Here is an 18,143-nt window from a genome sequence, read left to right on the forward strand (position 1 = left end):
CAATGTTCTAAATCACGAACGTATCGGTCAATGTGACTTGCTAGACGATATCCACTGTATGTGGGGGTGCATTAGGCAGCTGACCACTCATTGCCCTCATTACCCTGACCATTGGAACTCAAACACTCCAACCATCCATATGTACCGCCTCGTCGATTCATCCTGCCATATCCACGTAAACCTTTAATCTAAGCATAAGCACCTTAGGTACGTAGGCATTAATCGAGACCATACAGTCATATTCGAACATCAGGTTTTTATTAAAAAAAGAAATATCACATCCATGGATATCAGGTAGCTATTTCAAGGTTGTCAAGTAATACACCGAATTACTCATCGAAGGCAAGATGCATTAGCCTGATTTTGATACATGTATGTACACAGTACCTAGGCACGTCTTTTTTTTTTAAAAAAAAAAAAATGGAAGTACGTATTTCAATATTCATATAAGTATCTGGCCTAGGTACATAAGCAGATAAGGTAACCTGGAGATGTTTTGTTTTTCCGTTTACGGGTATTATTGTTAAAAAGGAGTGCTAAAAAGTCATATTTATAGCGAGGTCCCATGAAAAACACATCCATGGATATCTCTTGGTAGCGGTTGGATGCTACTCGACCCTGCACTAGCTGATGACTCGAACTATGACAGCTACGATTAGGTACGTCCAGATACGTCTAGGTACATATTAGCATCTGTTTGTAGCCGGAAGCAAACAGACCTCCGAAAAGCAATACATATTCCAGAGCTTAAGTTTTGCTGCAGCCATGAGACAAGATAGCAGATACCTACCTAAGTACCGAGTATACACTGTCACATTTCAAAATGCAAGAGACATGTCATAACTTTCTTTTCCATTTTGATCTAACCCTCTACTGCCCAGATACCTTAAGTATGACTAGGCAACCGTCACAAATTCCATCGTGTGCATGCATCAAGGGCGGCTGCTTTGCGCCGCATGCTAATACCCGACACAGTAATCTCCTTTTCGCTAACCCACCGAAACTAAGTGCTCCGTGCCCCGCGGGACTTCTACGAGCGTTTACATGAAGGGGGGAAGCTTGAACGGGTAGCCGCCATTCTTGATTCGGAAAACAGAGAGTAAGAAACTGTACATCAAGACCATGACGACGCCCCAGACGATAATAATGACTTGTTGCATCTTATTGTCCCGGGTTCTCGGGGCCTTCACAGCTAGAGAAATAGTTGCAAAAGATAGGAGACCGTCTATAGTATCATTAGCAAAGGTATTTAATCTTTGAGGTGGCCTGGTTTGATACTTACACATGAAGGCGACGATCTGCGTCTCAAGTCCATATTGGCTCTGGAAGCCACCGGCGAAGTAGCTAATGCCACCATGTCCGTCTCCAGCCACATACGGTACTTTTCGGATCTGGTTGAACATATGGCCACTGGTGAACATGAGAATACCAATCAAGCTCAAACCGGCCCAGACATTGCGGTTCTGGATGACGGGCAAGATGAACGACCAGGACTTGAAGATAACTCCAAACACACCCAGAGCGCTAACGATTGTTACCACCCATCCGATGTAGTCAATCGGGCGGCTGACAGATGGGTGAGGTCGGCCGGGTAGGTGACGAGAAATCCATTCGTGAACCTTCTCGGCAGTTTGGGGACTAATAATGATTAGCGGTGCATGTTTAGTATTTAGAGGATACCAAGGCAATTTCATACCCATTGAAGTCGTAACGAATGGCCTCGAGAGTAGTGGCGGCATGTGGACCGGTAGTAGGTTGGAATAAAAGTAGTACGGGAGCTGACTGAAGACCAAGCTATATGGATTACATCAATAATTAGTTATGCAGCCGAGAATTGGCATCCCATAGAAATTCTCATACCGCAATAAAGGTATCTCTTCCTTGAGCAAAGTCGAGAGTTCCGAAAATTAGACGAGATTCGGCATTCTTGTCGCCCCGAGTCCAGCTCTTGCCTAACACCTCCCACTCCGGCTGGAAATCAGTGCAGAGTTGACAACCGAATCGTGGCTCCAAGGCAGTTAATAGGATTGCCGCGGAATAATCGCGAGGAACCGAGGTAAGCTTCTTGTAGGTCGCATCGGAAAGCTTCACGGGAGAAGATGATAAAGCTTGCGCGTGGAATTCACTAAATCGATCGACTGAGGACGATTTCTTGGCAGCGACGGATCCAAATGGAAGGGAGAAGGAAAGGAGAAGAGGTAACCAGCGCATATTTGCGATAGTTTGAAGGCTACCTCGTAAAAGAAAATAGAGTCAAAGTATAAAGAAGAACGTTGTGCTTACGCACAATTGACGAGAGTGAAAAACGATAGCGCGGGTGAAAATGGGTCGTCAGTCTGGCTTTGAAGTTCAAAAAGGTGTCCTCAATTGGATATTGAAGCTTTGGTGGCACCTAGCTCTGCCGGCCGCGTGGATAAAGTAATGCAGGGGCCGCGCAGTCTGGTGCATTAATTGATACATACATATCTCAGGTTATGCAAGCCTCATAACCATATGCACGGACCCCATGGATCAACTTAATACCCCGTCACTAATCCTATTTCGGCACTCTGTTGACTTTTAGAGTCTTGGAAATCCACCCACCAAACACGTTTGGTCTTCCTCCACTACGTAGCAACCCATCTCCGCCAGTTCCTCCTTATTCCAAATCTCCAACAAACTTCACCCTTCACCGCAAATTTTCTCAAGATTGATCATTCATTCAATCCTCCCAGAAATAAATCCAGGCTTTTTATTTAATTGCAAATTGTAGTACTCTTAAAAATCAAAACGCGTCTACCTTAATGGGTAGGCTTGCTAAGGCGACCATGGGCCGCGAGGTGCAAGTAAACATGGATGCTGAAAAGGTACTACCTCAACCAACCACATTCTAAATCACCACTAATCATTATTATTGGAAATAGCGAAAGGATTTGCTCCATGATCTCGAATTAAAACATCAGATGAATACCAGTAACACAGATATCCTGATCAAGGATGAGGATGTTCGCCGATTAAGAGTCCGAATTCTCCTATTACGAGACGAAAACACCTCTTTGCGTGACCAGATAGCACAGAACAATGATACAAACACAAAACTCGCAGACAAGTGCGATGGCCTGAGTGCCCAGATAGAAGCCAAAATGGATGTAATTCGCCTTCAGGAACAGCAATTACGGAAACAGGAGCGAGAATACACAAATTTAAAGGTATGCATATGCCGACCGGGTTACCTGATTGGGTACCTGTATTAATTTCATGATGTAGGCCGAGCTTCAAGCCATGAACAACGCAAGTCAGGACTCCACCAACCTGCTTGCTGAGAAGTTATCTCTAAGCCGAGAATTGGCTGTTCTAAAGCCCGAGATTGAGCATTTGCGATCGCAGGTGAATCAGCAGCAAGCAACACTTGCAGAGAAATTAGCCCTAGAACGCCAAGTCAACACCCTTGAGGTCGAACTCGCAAATGAGAAGAAGGCATCCAAACGAGCAATGCAGAAGCGCGAAAGTAATGATCGGGTTGAGGATGAATTACGAAAGAACCTTCGCGAAGTTGAGAAGAAATTGACTACGGAGAAGGCAGAGCGCGAAAGGCTTGAAGACCAGCTCGAACAAGAGAAGCGGACACGTCAATTTGCGATACAGGACCAAGACAGCAATCGAGAAGTAGAAGCCGATCTTCGGAAGAAGTTGCAGGAAGCCCAAAGACAATTACGGCAAGAGCAAGACGACAAAGAACGATTAGAAGAGGAACTTCAGTCTGCCAAACTCGCGGCGAAGAAGACACAGAAGAGCAAACCAAAGGGTGATGCCGACGATGAGTCGCGCACACAGATTGCAGAGCTTGAAACGAAGTTAGAGGCTCAACAGAAAGAGAATGCAAAAATTCGCCACGAGAGTCAAACGACGATAAGTGAAGCTTATGCCCAGAACGACCACTTCGAGAAAAAGATAGAGAAATTGAAGACAAAACTACGCGAAACCCAGGAACAATTGAAGCAGTGCCAAACAGACCTTCGAAAGGCTCAGCAATCTCGCTCTCTAGGTTCAGACGACACCACGAAACTCGATGGCCGATCCCAGGTCTTTCGTAAGAGGAAACCCCAGGATATGGGCACAGATGATTTCGCTCAGATCGAGATTCAGACTCCCGGAGCTGATGACGGCAAGGGACGACGTTTACTCAAGAAGCGAGGGTTGGAGCCTACGCTTCCTGGGGAGAAGTCGATGTTTTCCATTACACCCTTCCTAAATCGTACCAAGAGTATCATGGAGGATACTCCTAAGACCGACGAAGGAACATCCAATGATTCAATTGCCATCGCTGCGCCAGAAACTGAAGTTGTCGAACCCACGACGGCCGTGGCAGATATAGAGGCAGAGACAGAGGCCCCAGCAGAAGAGACCGCCCAGAATGAACCGGCCTCTTCCGCCCCTGTCGAAAATGAGAAACCCAAGGTAGCTTCCAAATCCCGTGGTCGACCTAAGAAAGTTCTTGGCGAAGCGCCATCGGCTAAGAAGAATGCACAGCCTATCTTAAAGAAGTCCCTCAAGACCAAGAACAGTCTCGAGAAGGTGGTAGAGGAAGCTACCGACAAGAACCAGGAGAATCAAGATGAATCTGCAGAGCCGGTGGAGAAGACGATGACTGTTAAGTTCAACATTGGTCTTCCGCTTGAGGACAGCACGTCATCCAGCAAAACCGCGGATCTACCGAAGGGCGAGCAGCCAAAGAAGAAGAAGCGCAAGGTCTTAGGTTCTACCAAGACCCTGTTCGACGAAGAAGAGGGCGAGGCACCGCCGGCTAGGAAGCCGGCCAAGGTGCAGCTAGGCGCGAAGAGAGCACTAGGGAAAGCCGCCCTAGGCGTCCAGAAGAGTGCATTCGCCGGCTCGGTTTCCTTCTCGCCTCTGAAGAGGGACCGTAGAGGTGTCGGCGCTAGTTTCCTGGCATGAAATACGGATCCGGGATTTTATCAGAACGGCGGGGATTTTTGCACTAGGAACGGAGGGGTTGGATCATGCATGCATGTGTCGGCGTTTACTGATGATTTGATTTCTTTTTCATGATTTGGCGTTCGGGAGGAGGATTGTAGGATTAGGTATACGGTTGCATTATTACGCGTGAATATGAACATGCTGGCCTTGAAGAGGCCCTATCACGTATTTTGGAGGCAGATCTTAGATTGAGAATGGTGATTCTGTTCTTGCGATGTTTGATTTTGTACAATGGTGTAAACCCCGGACTACGACGGTGAGGCCACGAGTTCGAGATCACGGTTAACCTGTTCTATAAGATAGACTAGGCCTTAAAGGTATGTTCTATGCGGCTTTGGGCTTCTTCCCATTAGCATTCTCGATCGCCACGAGCACATTCTCCCTCCAGTTATAAGCCACCACAATAGCAGTTCCCGGACCAGCCACCAACGTGGTAATTACAATACCCAATGCCGCTTGGATAAGGCTCGACGCACTAGATCGACCCTGGACGCGCAGAACATCATACGTGTTCAGCCAGCTCCAGAGGAGCGCGGACCCGAATGCTCCGAAGAAATCGACTTGGAAGATATAGTGCAGTCCGAGGACTATGCCGTCTTTCCATGTTGCCCGATTTGGCAGGAATATGTAGCTAAGCGAAAGCTGCGGGTTGTCTGAGGTGAAGGAGAGGTAAAGGGTGCTGAGATGGGAAGCGCTTGATATAAGACCCACGAGGAGATACACGAGTTTCAAGTGCTTGACGTCGCCGTTTTTAGCGGTAGTGGTTGAAGACGATGGGGATGTGACGTAGGATAGAAGCACAAGGAGTACGCTGACGTATATCGGGGACGGCTGCCAGAAGGCTGTTAGGTATTGCACGGTCTGGATGTCCCATGAGCCGTAGTAAAGAGCCATAGTGGGGATGAGATATCCAAGTACGGTGGCAGGCAGGAGAGCCCGCGCATAGCCGATAGGGACCTCGCGGCCGCTGAGGTGGTATGCGTCTCCTCTAGAGGTGAACACATACGCTGTATAATACACAGGCGCAATGATGGCTGCACCGATGATCTGGTAGAGGAGGCCAAAAAGCGCCACGCTATCCCATACTCCGGCGTCAGCAAAACCCGCCACCATATTATCACCATTATCGTCAAAGAGAAAAAAGAGAAAAAAAGGCAACATGTGTGTTTCTCAACATATCTAATAACTTAGAAATCTAAATTAGTACTCACAAACTAATAAGCCTCCCAGAATTCCGTCGCCGGCTAGACTCAACGGCCCACACGCTCACAACAGCAAAGAAATTCATCAGAAAGTAAGCCTGCTGGGCCTTCACGCCGACATCCCAACCAGCAGGTCCGGCGAGGAAAGCGGCGACTAAAAACTTGGCGAGCTCGTCGACGGCCTTGACGCCCGTGTATTGCGTCACGAGCGGCGTCCCGTTTTCGAACGTCGAGGTCTCGACTACGGGATGGAAATTCGTCGGCACCTCGTTGATCACGGTGTCCACGCGCATCAGGTACGTGAATACCGCCGCGAAGATGCTGAAGGCGAGGAGGAAGACGGCGTTGAGGGGACGGGTTGATAGCCCGGTTATGGCTTTGGGTTTCGCCATGTTTGCGGATTTGTGAAACGACTATTAAGGTTAGAGAATCTTCTTTCTACTAGAGAATTACCTGGGTGAGGTTTATGTAAATATAAATGAATGGATGGATTTCATCTACGGCCATCCTTTAGCTATCAGCCTCACGGGGTTAGGGACCTAGCTAGTCCCCGGAATTGGCATGCAACTAATCAGATGGGTGCCTGGAATAAGGCGTGCGAATACGGCGTAAATGATACCCGGACGCTTTCTAGGATCCGTCTCCATGCATTGTGCGTCTATATGTGCTGGCACCGCTTGGCTTCCGAGGACCCCGAAGTCGGATCCATCGAATTGTGTGATATCTATTATCTATTAAGATTACTTTAGCATGGTATATACAGATCCCAGTATATGTGACTTTCTAGGAATGCGAATGCGAATGAAAAGAGAGTCTGAATGTTGACTTGAAAAGATGAAGCTGAAGCTTGAAATGTTGAGCTTCAATTAGCGTTAATATGCTTCATACCATAGCGGGAGTGGGTAGGTAGATGAAATGGTTTCAAATTATAATAACGATACGGTTGGAGGGTAACGTTTCTTTTTAGAGAATGATTTCCTGGGCTGCAACGATTTCCGGCTATGCAATGATTTTAAAATACTAGAATCTGATTGGTTAAAATAATCGATAAGTGGGTAAAAGATACAAAGGTACTTTCGAAAAACCTAAAATTTTAAAAAGGGTAGGGCTCGAACCCAGGCCCTTCTGTAATACGTGTAGTAAACGCATATTACAACTAAGCTAAGTAGTCTTAGTGGGGTGGCCAGTCTTACTATTGACTGAAAGGGTAAGGTTTAAAACTTTATATAAGGTTTATTTATCTTAGCGAATCAAAAAGCGGCCCTAGCGCCTAAAACAGGAAATCATTCCAGGATAAGAAACCATTTCCCTGAGTACAATCATTGTACAGTAAAACAACCATTTTGAGGAAACACCCTTTGCCGCTACGGTACACATTAAGAGAATATTCCGGTTATCAAAATTACTGATGTCATAGCTCACTTATGTCATCCACTGGATAGCTAAATTTTCATCGATTTTATTATTTTAACGATTTCAAAAATCATGACTAAGCTCTACTTGTTTAATCATTCAAGATCTTCGTGATACCCGTCGTCGCAATCTTGAGATGGGATAGTGCACGGTCGCCATCCCTCAATCCCTTGTAACATTAATGAATGCGCTGGCGAGAATAGCGGCGCCTCGCAATGGAAGCCTCTTGAATAATGCCTCTCTAGCAGGAGCGATCTCAACATGTAGTCCACATGGCCCTTTTGCGCCTATCGCCTTAAAGAGTATACGTTGGAATTCATCTAATTCGAGATGGAAACAGCGGCAAGGGAGCGACTATTACGCGCAACAAGCCAAGGTCAGGGGTCTCAAGAGTCGCGCTGCATTTAAACTATTAGAGGTAAGCTGAAGGTTCATCGTCGATTGGAGCGCGCTAAGGCTAACGGGAAACATCTAGATGGACTCGAAATATAAGCTGTTTAGGAGAGGGCAGACAGTGATCGACCTAGTAAGTACTAGGGTTACCAGTGGTTTATATAGATAGCTAAGCAATGTAGGGATATGCGCCAGGAAGCTGGTCCCAGGTATGAAGCCTGCGTCTCTCCACGCCGATTGTTGCTCATTATTCTAGGTCGCCTTTGACCGTACGAAGCCAAATGGGCGTATAATTGGAATCGACATCATCCCGGCACAGCCGCCCAAGGGGGTATCGACCATCCAAGGCAATTTTTTAGCCCCGAATGTTCAGCAACTCGTGAAGGATTACCTGGTTGAGTTCGCGCAACGGCAGAGTCCGTCTACTCGTGCGGTAGAGTCAGAGGAAGAGGAAGTCGGCATTACCGAGCGACAGAGTTATATTGATGCTGAGCGTGCTGAATCAGTTGAGTCAGAACACCAAGAGAACGACGGAAGACTTGTAGATGTATGCATCCACTTGCCTACCTATCTGAGGCACATTTTCTACCGTTGATTTGAAGCACTAACTTGAGCAGATCGTTCTAAGCGACATGTCAGAGCCCTGGGTACAAACCACCGGATTTTCCAGTAACACATTGAGTAACCCGTATATTAGGATGATGAACACGAGCGGTATGGCCTTTCGAGATCATGCGGGTAGTATGGTAAGATCGTGATCATCTTCAATTGAAAGTGAACGGTCTATATACTGATATTGTTTTACAGGACCTCTGTCTCGCGGCTTTACAATTTGCAAGCGACACTTTAAAATCCGGCGGTCACTTCGTCTGCAAATTTTACCAAGGTGCCGAAGACCACGATCTGGAGTTAAAGCTAAGGAAAATGTTTGCGAAGGTCCATCGCGAGAAACCAGACTCATCGAGAAGTGTGAGTCTATGAATATCCCAGTGTGCTTGTCCTTGGTGCTGACTTGTATCTTAGGAATCGCGGGAGTCGTTTTTCGTAGCATTGCGTAGGAAAGGGGATGTCACGCTCACTCTCTAGCATTGGAGCTACTTTGAACACACAATTTCGCTGTACACTACTTGTATTACTCACATGGAAAGTGACTAGTACCTACTAGGTATTGACGTGCGTGTATTAGGTATAATCAAATGTTATGTACGAATATTGGGATATTGCTAAACTTATTCATGTACTCTAGTATCGACCACAACTCCTGCACAACACTCCCCAAGGCAAATAATAGAACCAACGAGCGCAATTTCAAACCATTCAACCCGTGAAAATCTTTACCCATGACAAGAGCCTCATTATCTTGATGTTACCAGTGATGGGGTCACTCTTCTAAGTCCACCCCCAGTACACTGTCCTCGTACTGCAACATTCAAATATTTAAGCATGCAGTATCCCAAGAAATAGAGCCGTCTCTTTTAATTTCTTTCTAGCAACACCAACCCGGAATACTGCTGGTATCTTGTCCAAAGGTCACGTTACCCGGAGGCACACAAAAGAGATCGGTTCCGTTGAGTCGTCTTGGGTTCACATTGAAGAACGTTCCTATAATCAATACCCGGTTAGCTTTCGACTCGAGGAAGCCTTTCAGGTGCTAGAGATTATACCATTCCGGCATTCGCAGACGGGGAAATCGACACAACAATGCGGATCTTCGAATGGGATACATTGGGTATCGGCGTCGAATTTGTCGGTGAAATTGGCAAAGTTGGTGATGTTGACAAAGTTGGTAATGTTGGGAAACGGTGGCGCTGGGACCCTGAAAAAACGTCGGGCAAACGCAACGTCGTTGAAAACCTGAACGACAACAAGACTTAATAAAGTGAACGAAACCATCTTCGATTCTGCGATTCTCAAGTTATACGTGGCAGATGAGTTGAATTTGTAAGTGGGTGTGAAACGAGTGTTCTTCTGGCTGCCTAGGTGTGTATTCCCCAACTATCCAAATGACGAGTGAGCGATCGTTCCAGATAGTTATTCCAGTACCAGTCAATTACATGATTTTTTTCTTTTAGAAGAATTGATGTATGGAGTGAAGTATACCTCAGTGTACGTCACACAGATTGTCATCGGTCTTTCCTAACATTGAGGAATCAGGGGGCGCGGCTGTAACCATGGAAGTTGGTACTACTCTTGCTTTGATATTCTAGATATTTCCTTCCACGGGAAAGATAATCGAAGCAGAAAGTACCTACTTCCCGAACACTAGTGTATTAAGGGTAGGAGCTGAGGATAAGGCACACTCTCACTCTCCCCAAAACCCATCCAACTCTTAGTTTCGAGAATCCATCTCCATTCGTTTCATGTTGCCGTCTTTGGAGATCGCCAAGTTCATTTCTCTCATTTGGAACGTTCTTTTCGTTGTCGTACTCTTTGGTTTATTTTCTTGCTATCGTTGGTCTTTCGTTGGTTATACCCTCACTTCATCTGAAAATGCCTATGGAAAAGGACATGTGGGTCTTCGGACCCGAATCTCAGTCAACATCCCCCGACGACCTTCATGAAGTCTGTTTGGACGACGATACGGGGGGCGTAGGAGTCCGAGCCCCTTTACCAGCCGGAAGTCGGCCTGAATGCTTAAGGAGTGCCCTTAAAGAATGCATATTCGTTGTCCTAATCGCCTTTTCTGCAGCTACTCCTGTCTTCCTTCAACGGTCCGTTGTACTTGTGGCTGGATCTATGTCCGAGGAATTAGAGATGACACCGGCTCAGATTGCATGGGCTACAGCAAGTTCAGGGTATTTCTGCTAACTATAGACAATTATGAGGAATGTTAACTCACCAATTCACAGTCTGACGACCGGCGCATTCTTGCTTCCTTTTGGCTACATTGCTGATACATGCGCCTTTCTACCTCGGAAAACTCTTCTTATCATCAGCTTAGTAGCTTTCAGTTTGCTCGTGTCGTCGACGTCCCTTTCGCCGAATGGGATTGTCCTTGATATCATATCCGGATTGACAGGTATCGCTTGCGCAGCGAACGTTCCAATTGCCGTTGGTCTCTTGAGTCTTGTATACCCTAAACCGTCACGTCGGAAGAATATGGTCTTCTCTTCTTTCTTGATGGGCACACCGGCAGCAACCATAATCGGCGGTCTCGGCTCAGGAGCCCTAGCTCTCCAGTTCAGTTGGAAAGCCCCATTCATAGCTTTGGCTATTTTATATTCGGTCGTCTGCGGGCTTGCATGCATCTTCGTTCCGAATATTCCAGAACCTGAGACATCTCAAGAGAGGGACGAGATGCACATTATCGCCGAGCCAGAAGCTTTTCCTATGCTTTCAATCGCAACCCATAAGAAGAAGTCTCCCTTATTGGAATTCGATTGGGTCGGGCTGGTCTTGCTGATCACGGGTCTTCTACTATTTACTATTGCTTTGACTATTGGACCCCAAGGCCCGGAACCATGGAAGACGCCGACAGTTATCCTTCTCCTAACCTTGGGTGTGTTGTCTCTTGGATGCTTTCTTCTTTGGGAAAAGGTTACACAAACGCCAATGATACCTCCCTCCATTTGGGAGAACTGGACGGTAACTTTGGTGAGATTTTAGAACCTACATAAGAACTTGGAAGTTATAGAACACGGCTGATTCTCCATTTAGGTGATTATTTCCACATTAGGCGCTGCTATGTCTTTTTATTCGCAACTGTTCTGGGTATCTTTATTCATGCAGGACCTCGAGGGCCTTAAGCCATTCGATGTTGCTGTGAGGTTACTACCCCAGGCCCTTGTGGGTTTATTACTCAGTCCTCTCGTTGGCTTGATTATGCACAAAGTTCCTGGTACGGTGCTTCTGGGTGTGGCTGCTGGTGCTCTTGTTGCTAGCAATGTGCTCCTCGTGTTTTTGCATCAAGGAAGTAATTACCTAATTTGGATATTTCCCTCGGTCGTGTTGAGTACTATTGGAATGGATTGGACTATGAACGTTGGGTCGGTGAGTGATTCCATGTATCGTCCCAAAAAAAATGAGTTGTACTTACATCTAATATGATTACATCTAGCTCTATATCTTATCATCTCTTCCCCTTAAACAACATTCTATCGGAGCTTCAGTTCTCCAAACGACGAGTCGTCTCGGCGTCCCACTAGGTATGGGTGTTACTACCGCAATATGGTCTTCGTATGATAGGATGCAGCTGGAGGCCAATCCGGAAATCGCATATACCAATACTTTTATTGCGACGGCAGCATTTGCGGGAATTTCACTCTCTCTTGTACCATTCATTCACATTGGGAGACAGGGTCATCCGAAACAAAAATTAGTAGACCACAAGGATGAGGATATTCAACCAGAAACACCGATTCTTTCCCAGCATCACCTTGGCCTTTCTCGAATTGGTCAAAATGATAATGGGAATCGTCCGAGCAAGAGATGGTCACCGGTTGATACGCTGGCGACATCAGCTGTAGGTGAAAGGCAACACACTATAGCCCCCTCAGTATCATCGCAGTCATCCCGTATAAGTGCGGATGCCCCGAGCAGCATTGGCACGGCGAGGACAACTATCCGACGAGGGTGCAGTCCATCTGAAAGAGTAGTCTGGGTTGTCTGCGAAGAATGCGGCACAAGCAAACGCCACAACCAACCACGTAGAGCCGTGGGTGATCCGGCGCGCTACTTCAACGATTCGGCATTAGGTGGAGTGACTGAGAGTCACAATCACCAAACAAATAATCACACTACCGAGAGCAGTAGTAACCCAACTAGCCAGCCGCATGCCGCTCCTCAGCTTCCTAGGCAGTTCGGTGGACGTCGACGCCTACCTCTCGTGAACCGTCAAATCATGACTCACCAGATGCTAACCCAGGGTTTCCAGCCCTGAATGATATTAAAACAGTATGTCGTCGATTCGAGTTACCGGCGATGGTTTTGCATCTAATCCTATAAATGGGCACGGCGTTTGTGATAAGAAATGGACATAATAGTTCAACGACAATATTCATAGCGGGTTTTTGGTCGGGTTTGAGACGCTTTTGGAGGGGCACTTGGTGATTGGCAAGGCGTAGGAAACGATGTGATGCCCATTTCTAGGAACCCCCTTTTTGCTAAATCGGATAAATGTATTCATAGATGACCTCATCGTATCATTATAATACATCAAACAAGCTGAGGCCATTCTGAGATATAAAATTTTGTTTCTTGATTATCTGAATTGCAAATTCGAGTTTTTACCCTTACTCCGTGGCTTATGCTATGGCGTTTCCCCCATTACACTCCGGTAGTAACGTGGCATATGTACCCGTCCGAGACATACATTATATATACAGGAGCCCTCTGCACAGATCCGCCATTCCTCCTTATCAAATTTCACCTATCAGCCTATTAGGTCGTTTTCGGATTAGGTACCTAGAAGCCTAGGTACAGGTACGTAATGATCCAAGCTCATAGCTTCGCATTAGGCATCTGCCGCATCGCCTGGCGAACACCTAAATCGGCAAGGATCTCCTCGGAGCCACCGAGGATGGCGTCGAATTTGTACGTGCGGTTGAACATCTCGACGACCCTGCCCATACCCGACTGCGTCAGCCCGCGCCCGCCGAAGATCTGGACGGCCTCGTCGGCGATCTCGTGCGCCGCGCGCGTGATGCTCATTTTTAGTAACCCGATGGGCCCGCCTAGGTGTTGTGCTTGCTGCTTATATGGCATGTTGCACATTTGGTAAGTTATGGTCTCGAGCCACGATTGGTTCGCTTCGATCAGCGCGATCATCTTGGCGAGTTTTTGTCGGATCACGGGTTGTTCGATTAGACGCTTGTTGAAGACGAGCCGCTGGTGAGACCATTTGAGACATTCTTCGACGATTATTCGACATTGGCGGATTGTGGCGCCTGTTGGGTGGGGGGTTAGTATGGAGGTAGTTAGATAAGAGGGGAGGGAGAGGAAGATATTTTTGGGGGGCTTACAGGCCATGGTCCACCGTTCGTGGTTGAAGTTGCTGAGGATCACGTAGATGCCCTTGTTCTCCTCGCCGAGGAGATTCTCGACCGGGACCTTGACGTTGTCGAAGGTGATGTACGCGGTGCCGGCGGAGGGCGAATACGAGGTCTTGATAGCCTTAGTCTCGACACCCTCTCCGCGCTCGATGATTAGCACGCTTAGACCCTTATCCGTCTTAACACCGGTGATGAAGTAGTCGCAGAACACGCCGTTGGTGATCCACTTCTTGGTGCCGTTGACGATGTAGTGTTTGCCATCAGGCGTCTTAGTAGCGGTCGTCCGCAGACCCGCGACATCCGAGCCGGCGAAGGCTTCGGTGATGGCTAGACACATGTACTTCTTCCCGCTGAACACCTCGTCCATAATCGCCTTCTTGCGCTTCTGGTCCTTCATGTAGTTCATCACGCAGGGCAACCCAATAACCATACCGGCCAGCTGCCCGTCTTGGAAGCCTCGCGCGTTCGCGCGCACGCCCTCTTGCGACATGATCAAGTCGTGGAAATAATCAAACTCCTCGCCCTTGACGGCGCCGTCAAGTAGGTCTACACCGTGTAAGTGCTTACCGGGGCCGAGGCGCATGTGCAGCATTCCGACCTTGGACATGCGATCGACGAGCTCCTGGCTGATCTTCTTGCCGTCGAGTTCGCGCGCCTGCGCCTCCGGCGTGATGTACGTGTCGACGAAGACGCGCATGGCCTTCCGTAGCCGCCTGTGGCTTTCGCCGTAGTAAGGACTCTTATACGCGGGTGCGAGCCAGAGCGGCTCCGCGTATGGCACTAGGCTAAGGTCTCCCGGCTTCGGCGTCACAACCTGCGGCTTCTCGCCCTCAAGTGTTCCCACGTGAAGGTCCTCGTACTTGCTCAGTACTTCGTGCCGGTGCAGGTTGTAGAATGCGACGGTGGCGTCTTGGCCAGCGACTTGTCGGAGCACGGACTCGCCGCCTGGGTGCGCGTCTACGAAGTCGGTTACATCGTAGACCTTGCTATCGATGACGAACCACAGCGAGTCTTCGGTGTTATGCTTAGCGACCTCGTCGCGGGTGAACGTCTGAGCCATGGCGGCTGTCGGTGATGTCGGTGTTATGGGCGAGGGTTTTGGAAGTGATTTATTCGAGACAAGGATACGATCGATGCTATTCATACGACGCAAGAGGTTCGAACGACAACACACGAAGCTCAGATTGTTTTCTAAGCTCCAGAACAAAGAAGGAATGCATGATAAAAGGATGCCCCGGATTCTATGGTCTTTTTGACGTCAGCTGGGTCCAAGGACGATGCCTCGGCTTACGGTGGTAATCGAAGTCTAGCGGCTTCTGATTGGTTAATTCGGCTGTTGCTTTGCCTGTTACAGCGCCGCTAGTTTAGGGAAGTCTGGGGTCCCCGTCCAGGGGAAACTCGGGGTAATCCGAGGTCGTATCTGTTTAGTAATACGTGAGATTTTACTGATCGAGACTTCACATGCCAGACAAAATTAGCTTTAGATTCTAAGAACAAAGCTTTATTAAGTAGAGATTTCCGATCTGAAGTTGATGTGCGATTTTGAGCCTCATAATTTCACATCCATTGATGTAGATCTGGGACCTAGTTGTGAATATATCAAGTTAGTTGGTACCTAAATATTAGCAAGCCCGTTGGCTGAAAACCCCTAATTTCCGTTATCTTCACTCGCCTTTTGCTTATTCTCCGGTCAATAACTTAACGCCAACTTTTCTTTTCCTCTATCCGTACTCTGTACTTAGCAGCCTAGATATTTTTCCTCTGCTTCCACTTTCCTTCTTGTTCAGAGCAAGAATTTGCCTTATCGAATTCTTTTTTAAGCTATTCGTAAAAACGAAGCCCGAGACGACGTCAATTCGCGAGTCGCCCAATTCGCATTGCCCGAGAGCCACTTAAAACAGACCATTCAGGCGGGGTTAAAATGGCTGGGAGTTACTAAATCCGTGGCAAGACGGAGTTGCAACATTCGTGAACGCGACCAAAGAGGGGCGAGCTTTCTTCGATTGATTCAACCCCCTTTGCGCCATGACGGTTTTGCGGAGTTTATGACTGCGAGAGCTACGCTCGCGATGCGAAGAAGTTTATACGATGTACATATATACACCGCAGTGGAAAAACTAGAAATATAATAACTCTTCAGAGAGTTCAACTTGCAGAGAAAGGTAGGAAATAGATATCACTTTACGATACAAATAAATCTTGTGAATATGGCAACCCCTAAATTTCCAGAGGTATCTGCGTATCGCTACTCCTGCAGCAATTCCAATAAACGCTGGACAGTCGAGAACCCAGCTACGGGTAAAGTACTTACCACAATCCAGTCCGGAGATTCAGGCACGGTCGACGCAGCCGTGCGCGCATCGCAAATAGCTTTCACAGAGCGCTGGCGACCCCTGACTCATGCCGAGCGGGCATCATATCTTCTTCGCTGCGCAGACGAGCTCGAGAAGCATGTCGACGAGATTGCGATGTTGTTATGTTTGGAAAATGGGAAGCCTTTTCAGGATGCTAAGGTGTTCGACTGCGGTTTCCTAGTGAACATTTTTCGCTTCTTTGGGGGCTTGGTCGATAAACTGCCGTCGCAGTTCTACGATAGGGGGAGCCTGTACTCAACCGTGGTGCATGAGCCATTCGGTGTGTGTGTCGGCATCTTACCCTTCAATTGGCCGTCTATCCACACCGGCGGCAAGCTCGGTCCTGCGCTTGCGGCGGGCAACACATTTATCCTAAAGCCCGGTGAGCAGGCTCCGTTGACGGTGATACGGATCGTAGAGATCCTGGAGGGTATCCTGCCAAAAGACGTGGTTCAGGTTGTGCCGGGGCTAGGACCAGAAGTGCCGCAGGCATTAATCACGCACCCGCTCGTAAAAAAGGTTAGTTTCACGGGATCAACGGCGGCCGGGGCGGCTGTGGCAAGAACTGCGAGTGATTCTATCACGCCCGTTGTGCTTGAGCTCGGTGGAAAGAACGCGTTGGTTGTTTTTGAAGACGCAGATTTCGATGGCGCGGTGCGCACAGCTCTTGAAGGTGCTTTCTGTACGTCGTACCAATATCAGCCCCTTCTTTTTGGTTTGTCTCGGGAATCGAAGAATCCCCTACTCGTTTTAATTTGAAGGTTCTATTCCCACATTCAGGGAAGTTACTAATTCCCATCATCACAGTTAACAAGGGTGAAGCCTGCACCGCTACCTCACGCATTCTTGTCCAACGTGAGATCTATGAGAGGTTCGTCACAAAGTTGGCTGCAGGAGTAAACCAGATCAGAATGGGGAATGGCCTCGACTCTAAGACTCACGTTGGGCCGCAAGTATCCAAAGCGGCGCAAGAACGCCTCCTAGAGTATATTTCTCTCGGACAAAAAGAGGGTGCCAGAATTGCGGCTCAGGCTCAACCACCTTCCGATCCTGAATGCAAAGATGGTTTCTTCGTTCCTGCTACTCTCTTTGCCGATGTAAGCGAGGGTATGCGCATTGCAAAAGAAGAGATGTTCGGCTCCATCGGTAAGCCCCTTGAAATTCTTAAAGCGTCTGCATACTAATCACCTTCCAGTGACCGTCACGCCCTTTGGTAACTTTGAGGATGCGACTCGCATTGTGAATTCAGTAGCCTATGGGCTAACGGCGGTAGTATTTACAAATGACCAATTGAAGGCTAATCGGTTCGTCCGATCAGTTGAGGCCGGAATGGTCTGGATAAATAACTACAATAGAAATGTAGTAGGAACACCATTTGGTGGAGTGAAGTATTCGGGTTACGGTCGAGAACACTGCATAGAGACTCTATTTGAGTGGACTCAGCCAAAAGCCGTACATGCGCCCTCTGGTCTACAAGCCATTAAGGAGTGGCGTGGTGTGGTTGACATTTTTGGCGTTGAAGGAAGCGAAATCGTACAATGAAGCTTGAAGGATGGTTACAGTATTGGTAAGCACAATGCGCGACGGATTTAAAAGACTCAAGAGAAATCAGAACATGGAAATATATTAATTCCGATTTCGCTGTAATAGGTCATGTCGGACAAGAACCTTAATCAACATTCTAATTCCCTAACGCAAACTTTGAGGGATATAAGATTTAATCATTCACCGGAATTCAGGTGGTACAAATATCGTTCCCCACAATTTGATAAAGACTTGACCTTAGACTTTCAAGCTTTCCTCTTGTTTGCAACATT

At 47.6% G+C, this 18,143-nt stretch overlaps 8 protein-coding genes across 8 annotated transcripts; 4 read left to right on the plus strand and 4 right to left on the minus strand.

Annotated features, from left to right (window-relative positions):
- Nucleotides 1-835: 835 nt before the first annotated feature.
- On the minus strand, nucleotides 836-2,368 carry GGS22DRAFT_161087 (uncharacterized protein). The gene is made up of 4 exons (XM_047961031.1): nucleotides 1,861-2,368; nucleotides 1,697-1,794; nucleotides 1,283-1,638; nucleotides 836-1,225 (listed from the first exon to the last, which is right to left on the minus strand). Exons 1-4 carry the CDS (start codon nucleotides 2,209-2,211, stop codon nucleotides 1,041-1,043), a joined length of 990 nt encoding a protein of 329 aa, XP_047819339.1. The 5' UTR covers nucleotides 2,212-2,368; the 3' UTR covers nucleotides 836-1,040.
- A 291-nt stretch (nucleotides 2,369-2,659) lies between these two features.
- On the plus strand, nucleotides 2,660-4,942 carry GGS22DRAFT_199804 (uncharacterized protein). The gene is made up of 3 exons (XM_047966347.1): nucleotides 2,660-2,846; nucleotides 2,904-3,188; nucleotides 3,247-4,942. Exons 1-3 carry the CDS (start codon nucleotides 2,784-2,786, stop codon nucleotides 4,930-4,932), a joined length of 2,034 nt encoding a protein of 677 aa, XP_047819340.1. The 5' UTR covers nucleotides 2,660-2,783; the 3' UTR covers nucleotides 4,933-4,942.
- Nucleotides 4,943-5,184: 242 nt separating this feature from the next.
- GGS22DRAFT_161091 (uncharacterized protein) lies at nucleotides 5,185-7,073 on the minus strand. Its single transcript, XM_047961032.1, has 2 exons — nucleotides 6,186-7,073; nucleotides 5,185-6,049 (listed from the first exon to the last, which is right to left on the minus strand). The coding sequence occupies exons 1-2, from the start codon at nucleotides 6,566-6,568 to the stop codon at nucleotides 5,299-5,301; spliced, it is 1,134 nt and encodes a 377-aa protein (XP_047819341.1). The 5' UTR covers nucleotides 6,569-7,073; the 3' UTR covers nucleotides 5,185-5,298.
- A 615-nt stretch (nucleotides 7,074-7,688) lies between these two features.
- Nucleotides 7,689-9,389, plus strand: GGS22DRAFT_161093 (23S ribosomal RNA methyltransferase). The gene is made up of 8 exons (XM_047961033.1): nucleotides 7,689-8,007; nucleotides 8,065-8,115; nucleotides 8,165-8,191; nucleotides 8,239-8,529; nucleotides 8,600-8,728; nucleotides 8,790-8,951; nucleotides 9,006-9,168; nucleotides 9,229-9,389. The coding sequence occupies exons 1-7, from the start codon at nucleotides 7,771-7,773 to the stop codon at nucleotides 9,066-9,068; spliced, it is 960 nt and encodes a 319-aa protein (XP_047819342.1). The 5' UTR covers nucleotides 7,689-7,770; the 3' UTR covers nucleotides 9,069-9,168; nucleotides 9,229-9,389.
- GGS22DRAFT_161095 (uncharacterized protein) lies at nucleotides 9,390-10,177 on the minus strand. The gene has a single exon (XM_047961034.1). The coding sequence runs from the start codon at nucleotides 9,873-9,875 to the stop codon at nucleotides 9,627-9,629; it is 249 nt and encodes an 82-aa protein (XP_047819343.1). The 5' UTR covers nucleotides 9,876-10,177; the 3' UTR covers nucleotides 9,390-9,626.
- A 276-nt stretch (nucleotides 10,178-10,453) lies between these two features.
- GGS22DRAFT_199806 (MFS general substrate transporter) lies at nucleotides 10,454-12,861 on the plus strand (the record flags this gene model as incomplete). The annotated part of the gene is made up of 4 exons (XM_047966348.1): nucleotides 10,454-10,777; nucleotides 10,832-11,576; nucleotides 11,640-11,972; nucleotides 12,040-12,861. The coding sequence occupies exons 1-4, from the start codon at nucleotides 10,473-10,475 to the stop codon at nucleotides 12,859-12,861; spliced, it is 2,205 nt and encodes a 734-aa protein (XP_047819344.1). The 5' UTR covers nucleotides 10,454-10,472.
- Nucleotides 12,862-13,421: 560 nt separating this feature from the next.
- Nucleotides 13,422-15,032, minus strand: GGS22DRAFT_187796 (acyl-CoA dehydrogenase NM domain-like protein; the record flags this gene model as incomplete). The annotated part of the gene is made up of 2 exons (XM_047964637.1): nucleotides 13,422-13,867; nucleotides 13,943-15,032. 2 exons carry the CDS (start codon nucleotides 15,030-15,032, stop codon nucleotides 13,422-13,424), a joined length of 1,536 nt encoding a protein of 511 aa, XP_047819345.1.
- A 1,147-nt stretch (nucleotides 15,033-16,179) lies between these two features.
- On the plus strand, nucleotides 16,180-17,868 carry GGS22DRAFT_187797 (dehydrogenase; the record flags this gene model as incomplete). Its single annotated transcript, XM_047964638.1, has 3 exons — nucleotides 16,180-17,008; nucleotides 17,134-17,472; nucleotides 17,522-17,868. The coding sequence occupies 3 exons, from the start codon at nucleotides 16,180-16,182 to the stop codon at nucleotides 17,866-17,868; spliced, it is 1,515 nt and encodes a 504-aa protein (XP_047819346.1).
- Nucleotides 17,869-18,143: the final 275 nt, after the last annotated feature.

The sequence above is a fragment of the Annulohypoxylon maeteangense genome, assembly GCF_022496945.1.
Source record: "Annulohypoxylon maeteangense strain CBS 123835 unplaced genomic scaffold GGS22scaffold_7, whole genome shotgun sequence".
In the NCBI taxonomy this organism is placed as follows: Eukaryota; Fungi; Ascomycota; class Sordariomycetes; order Xylariales; family Hypoxylaceae; genus Annulohypoxylon; species Annulohypoxylon maeteangense.

Bases quoted from the DNA above. Each gene is read 5' to 3' on its own strand.
- GGS22DRAFT_161087 (XM_047961031.1), bottom strand. From the start codon at position 2,211: ATGCGCTGGTTACCTCTTCTCCTTTCCTTCTCCCTTCCATTTGGATCC. The intron at 1,639-1,696 runs GTATGAAATTGC...AATCATTATTAG, and splicing joins ATTCGTTACGACTTCAATGG to TCCCCAAACTGCCGAGAAGG. The intron at 1,226-1,282 runs GTAAGTATCAAA...ATGATACTATAG, and splicing joins GCAGATCGTCGCCTTCATGT to ACGGTCTCCTATCTTTTGCA.
- GGS22DRAFT_199804 (XM_047966347.1), top strand. From the start codon at position 2,784: ATGGGTAGGCTTGCTAAGGCGACCATGGGCCGCGAGGTGCAAGTAAAC. The intron at 2,847-2,903 runs GTACTACCTCAA...TATTGGAAATAG, and splicing joins TAAACATGGATGCTGAAAAG to CGAAAGGATTTGCTCCATGA. The intron at 3,189-3,246 runs GTATGCATATGC...TTCATGATGTAG, and splicing joins GAGAATACACAAATTTAAAG to GCCGAGCTTCAAGCCATGAA.
- GGS22DRAFT_161091 (XM_047961032.1), bottom strand. From the start codon at position 6,568: ATGGCGAAACCCAAAGCCATAACCGGGCTATCAACCCGTCCCCTCAAC. The intron at 6,050-6,185 runs GTGAGTACTAAT...AGTATGGGATAG, and splicing joins TCTGGGAGGCTTATTAGTTT to CGTGGCGCTTTTTGGCCTCC.
- GGS22DRAFT_161093 (XM_047961033.1), top strand. From the start codon at position 7,771: ATGAATGCGCTGGCGAGAATAGCGGCGCCTCGCAATGGAAGCCTCTTG. The intron at 8,116-8,164 runs GTAAGTACTAGG...TAAGCAATGTAG, and splicing joins GGCAGACAGTGATCGACCTA to GGATATGCGCCAGGAAGCTG. The intron at 8,192-8,238 runs GTATGAAGCCTG...TCATTATTCTAG, and splicing joins CGCCAGGAAGCTGGTCCCAG to GTCGCCTTTGACCGTACGAA.
- GGS22DRAFT_161095 (XM_047961034.1), bottom strand. From the start codon at position 9,875: ATGGTTTCGTTCACTTTATTAAGTCTTGTTGTCGTTCAGGTTTTCAAC.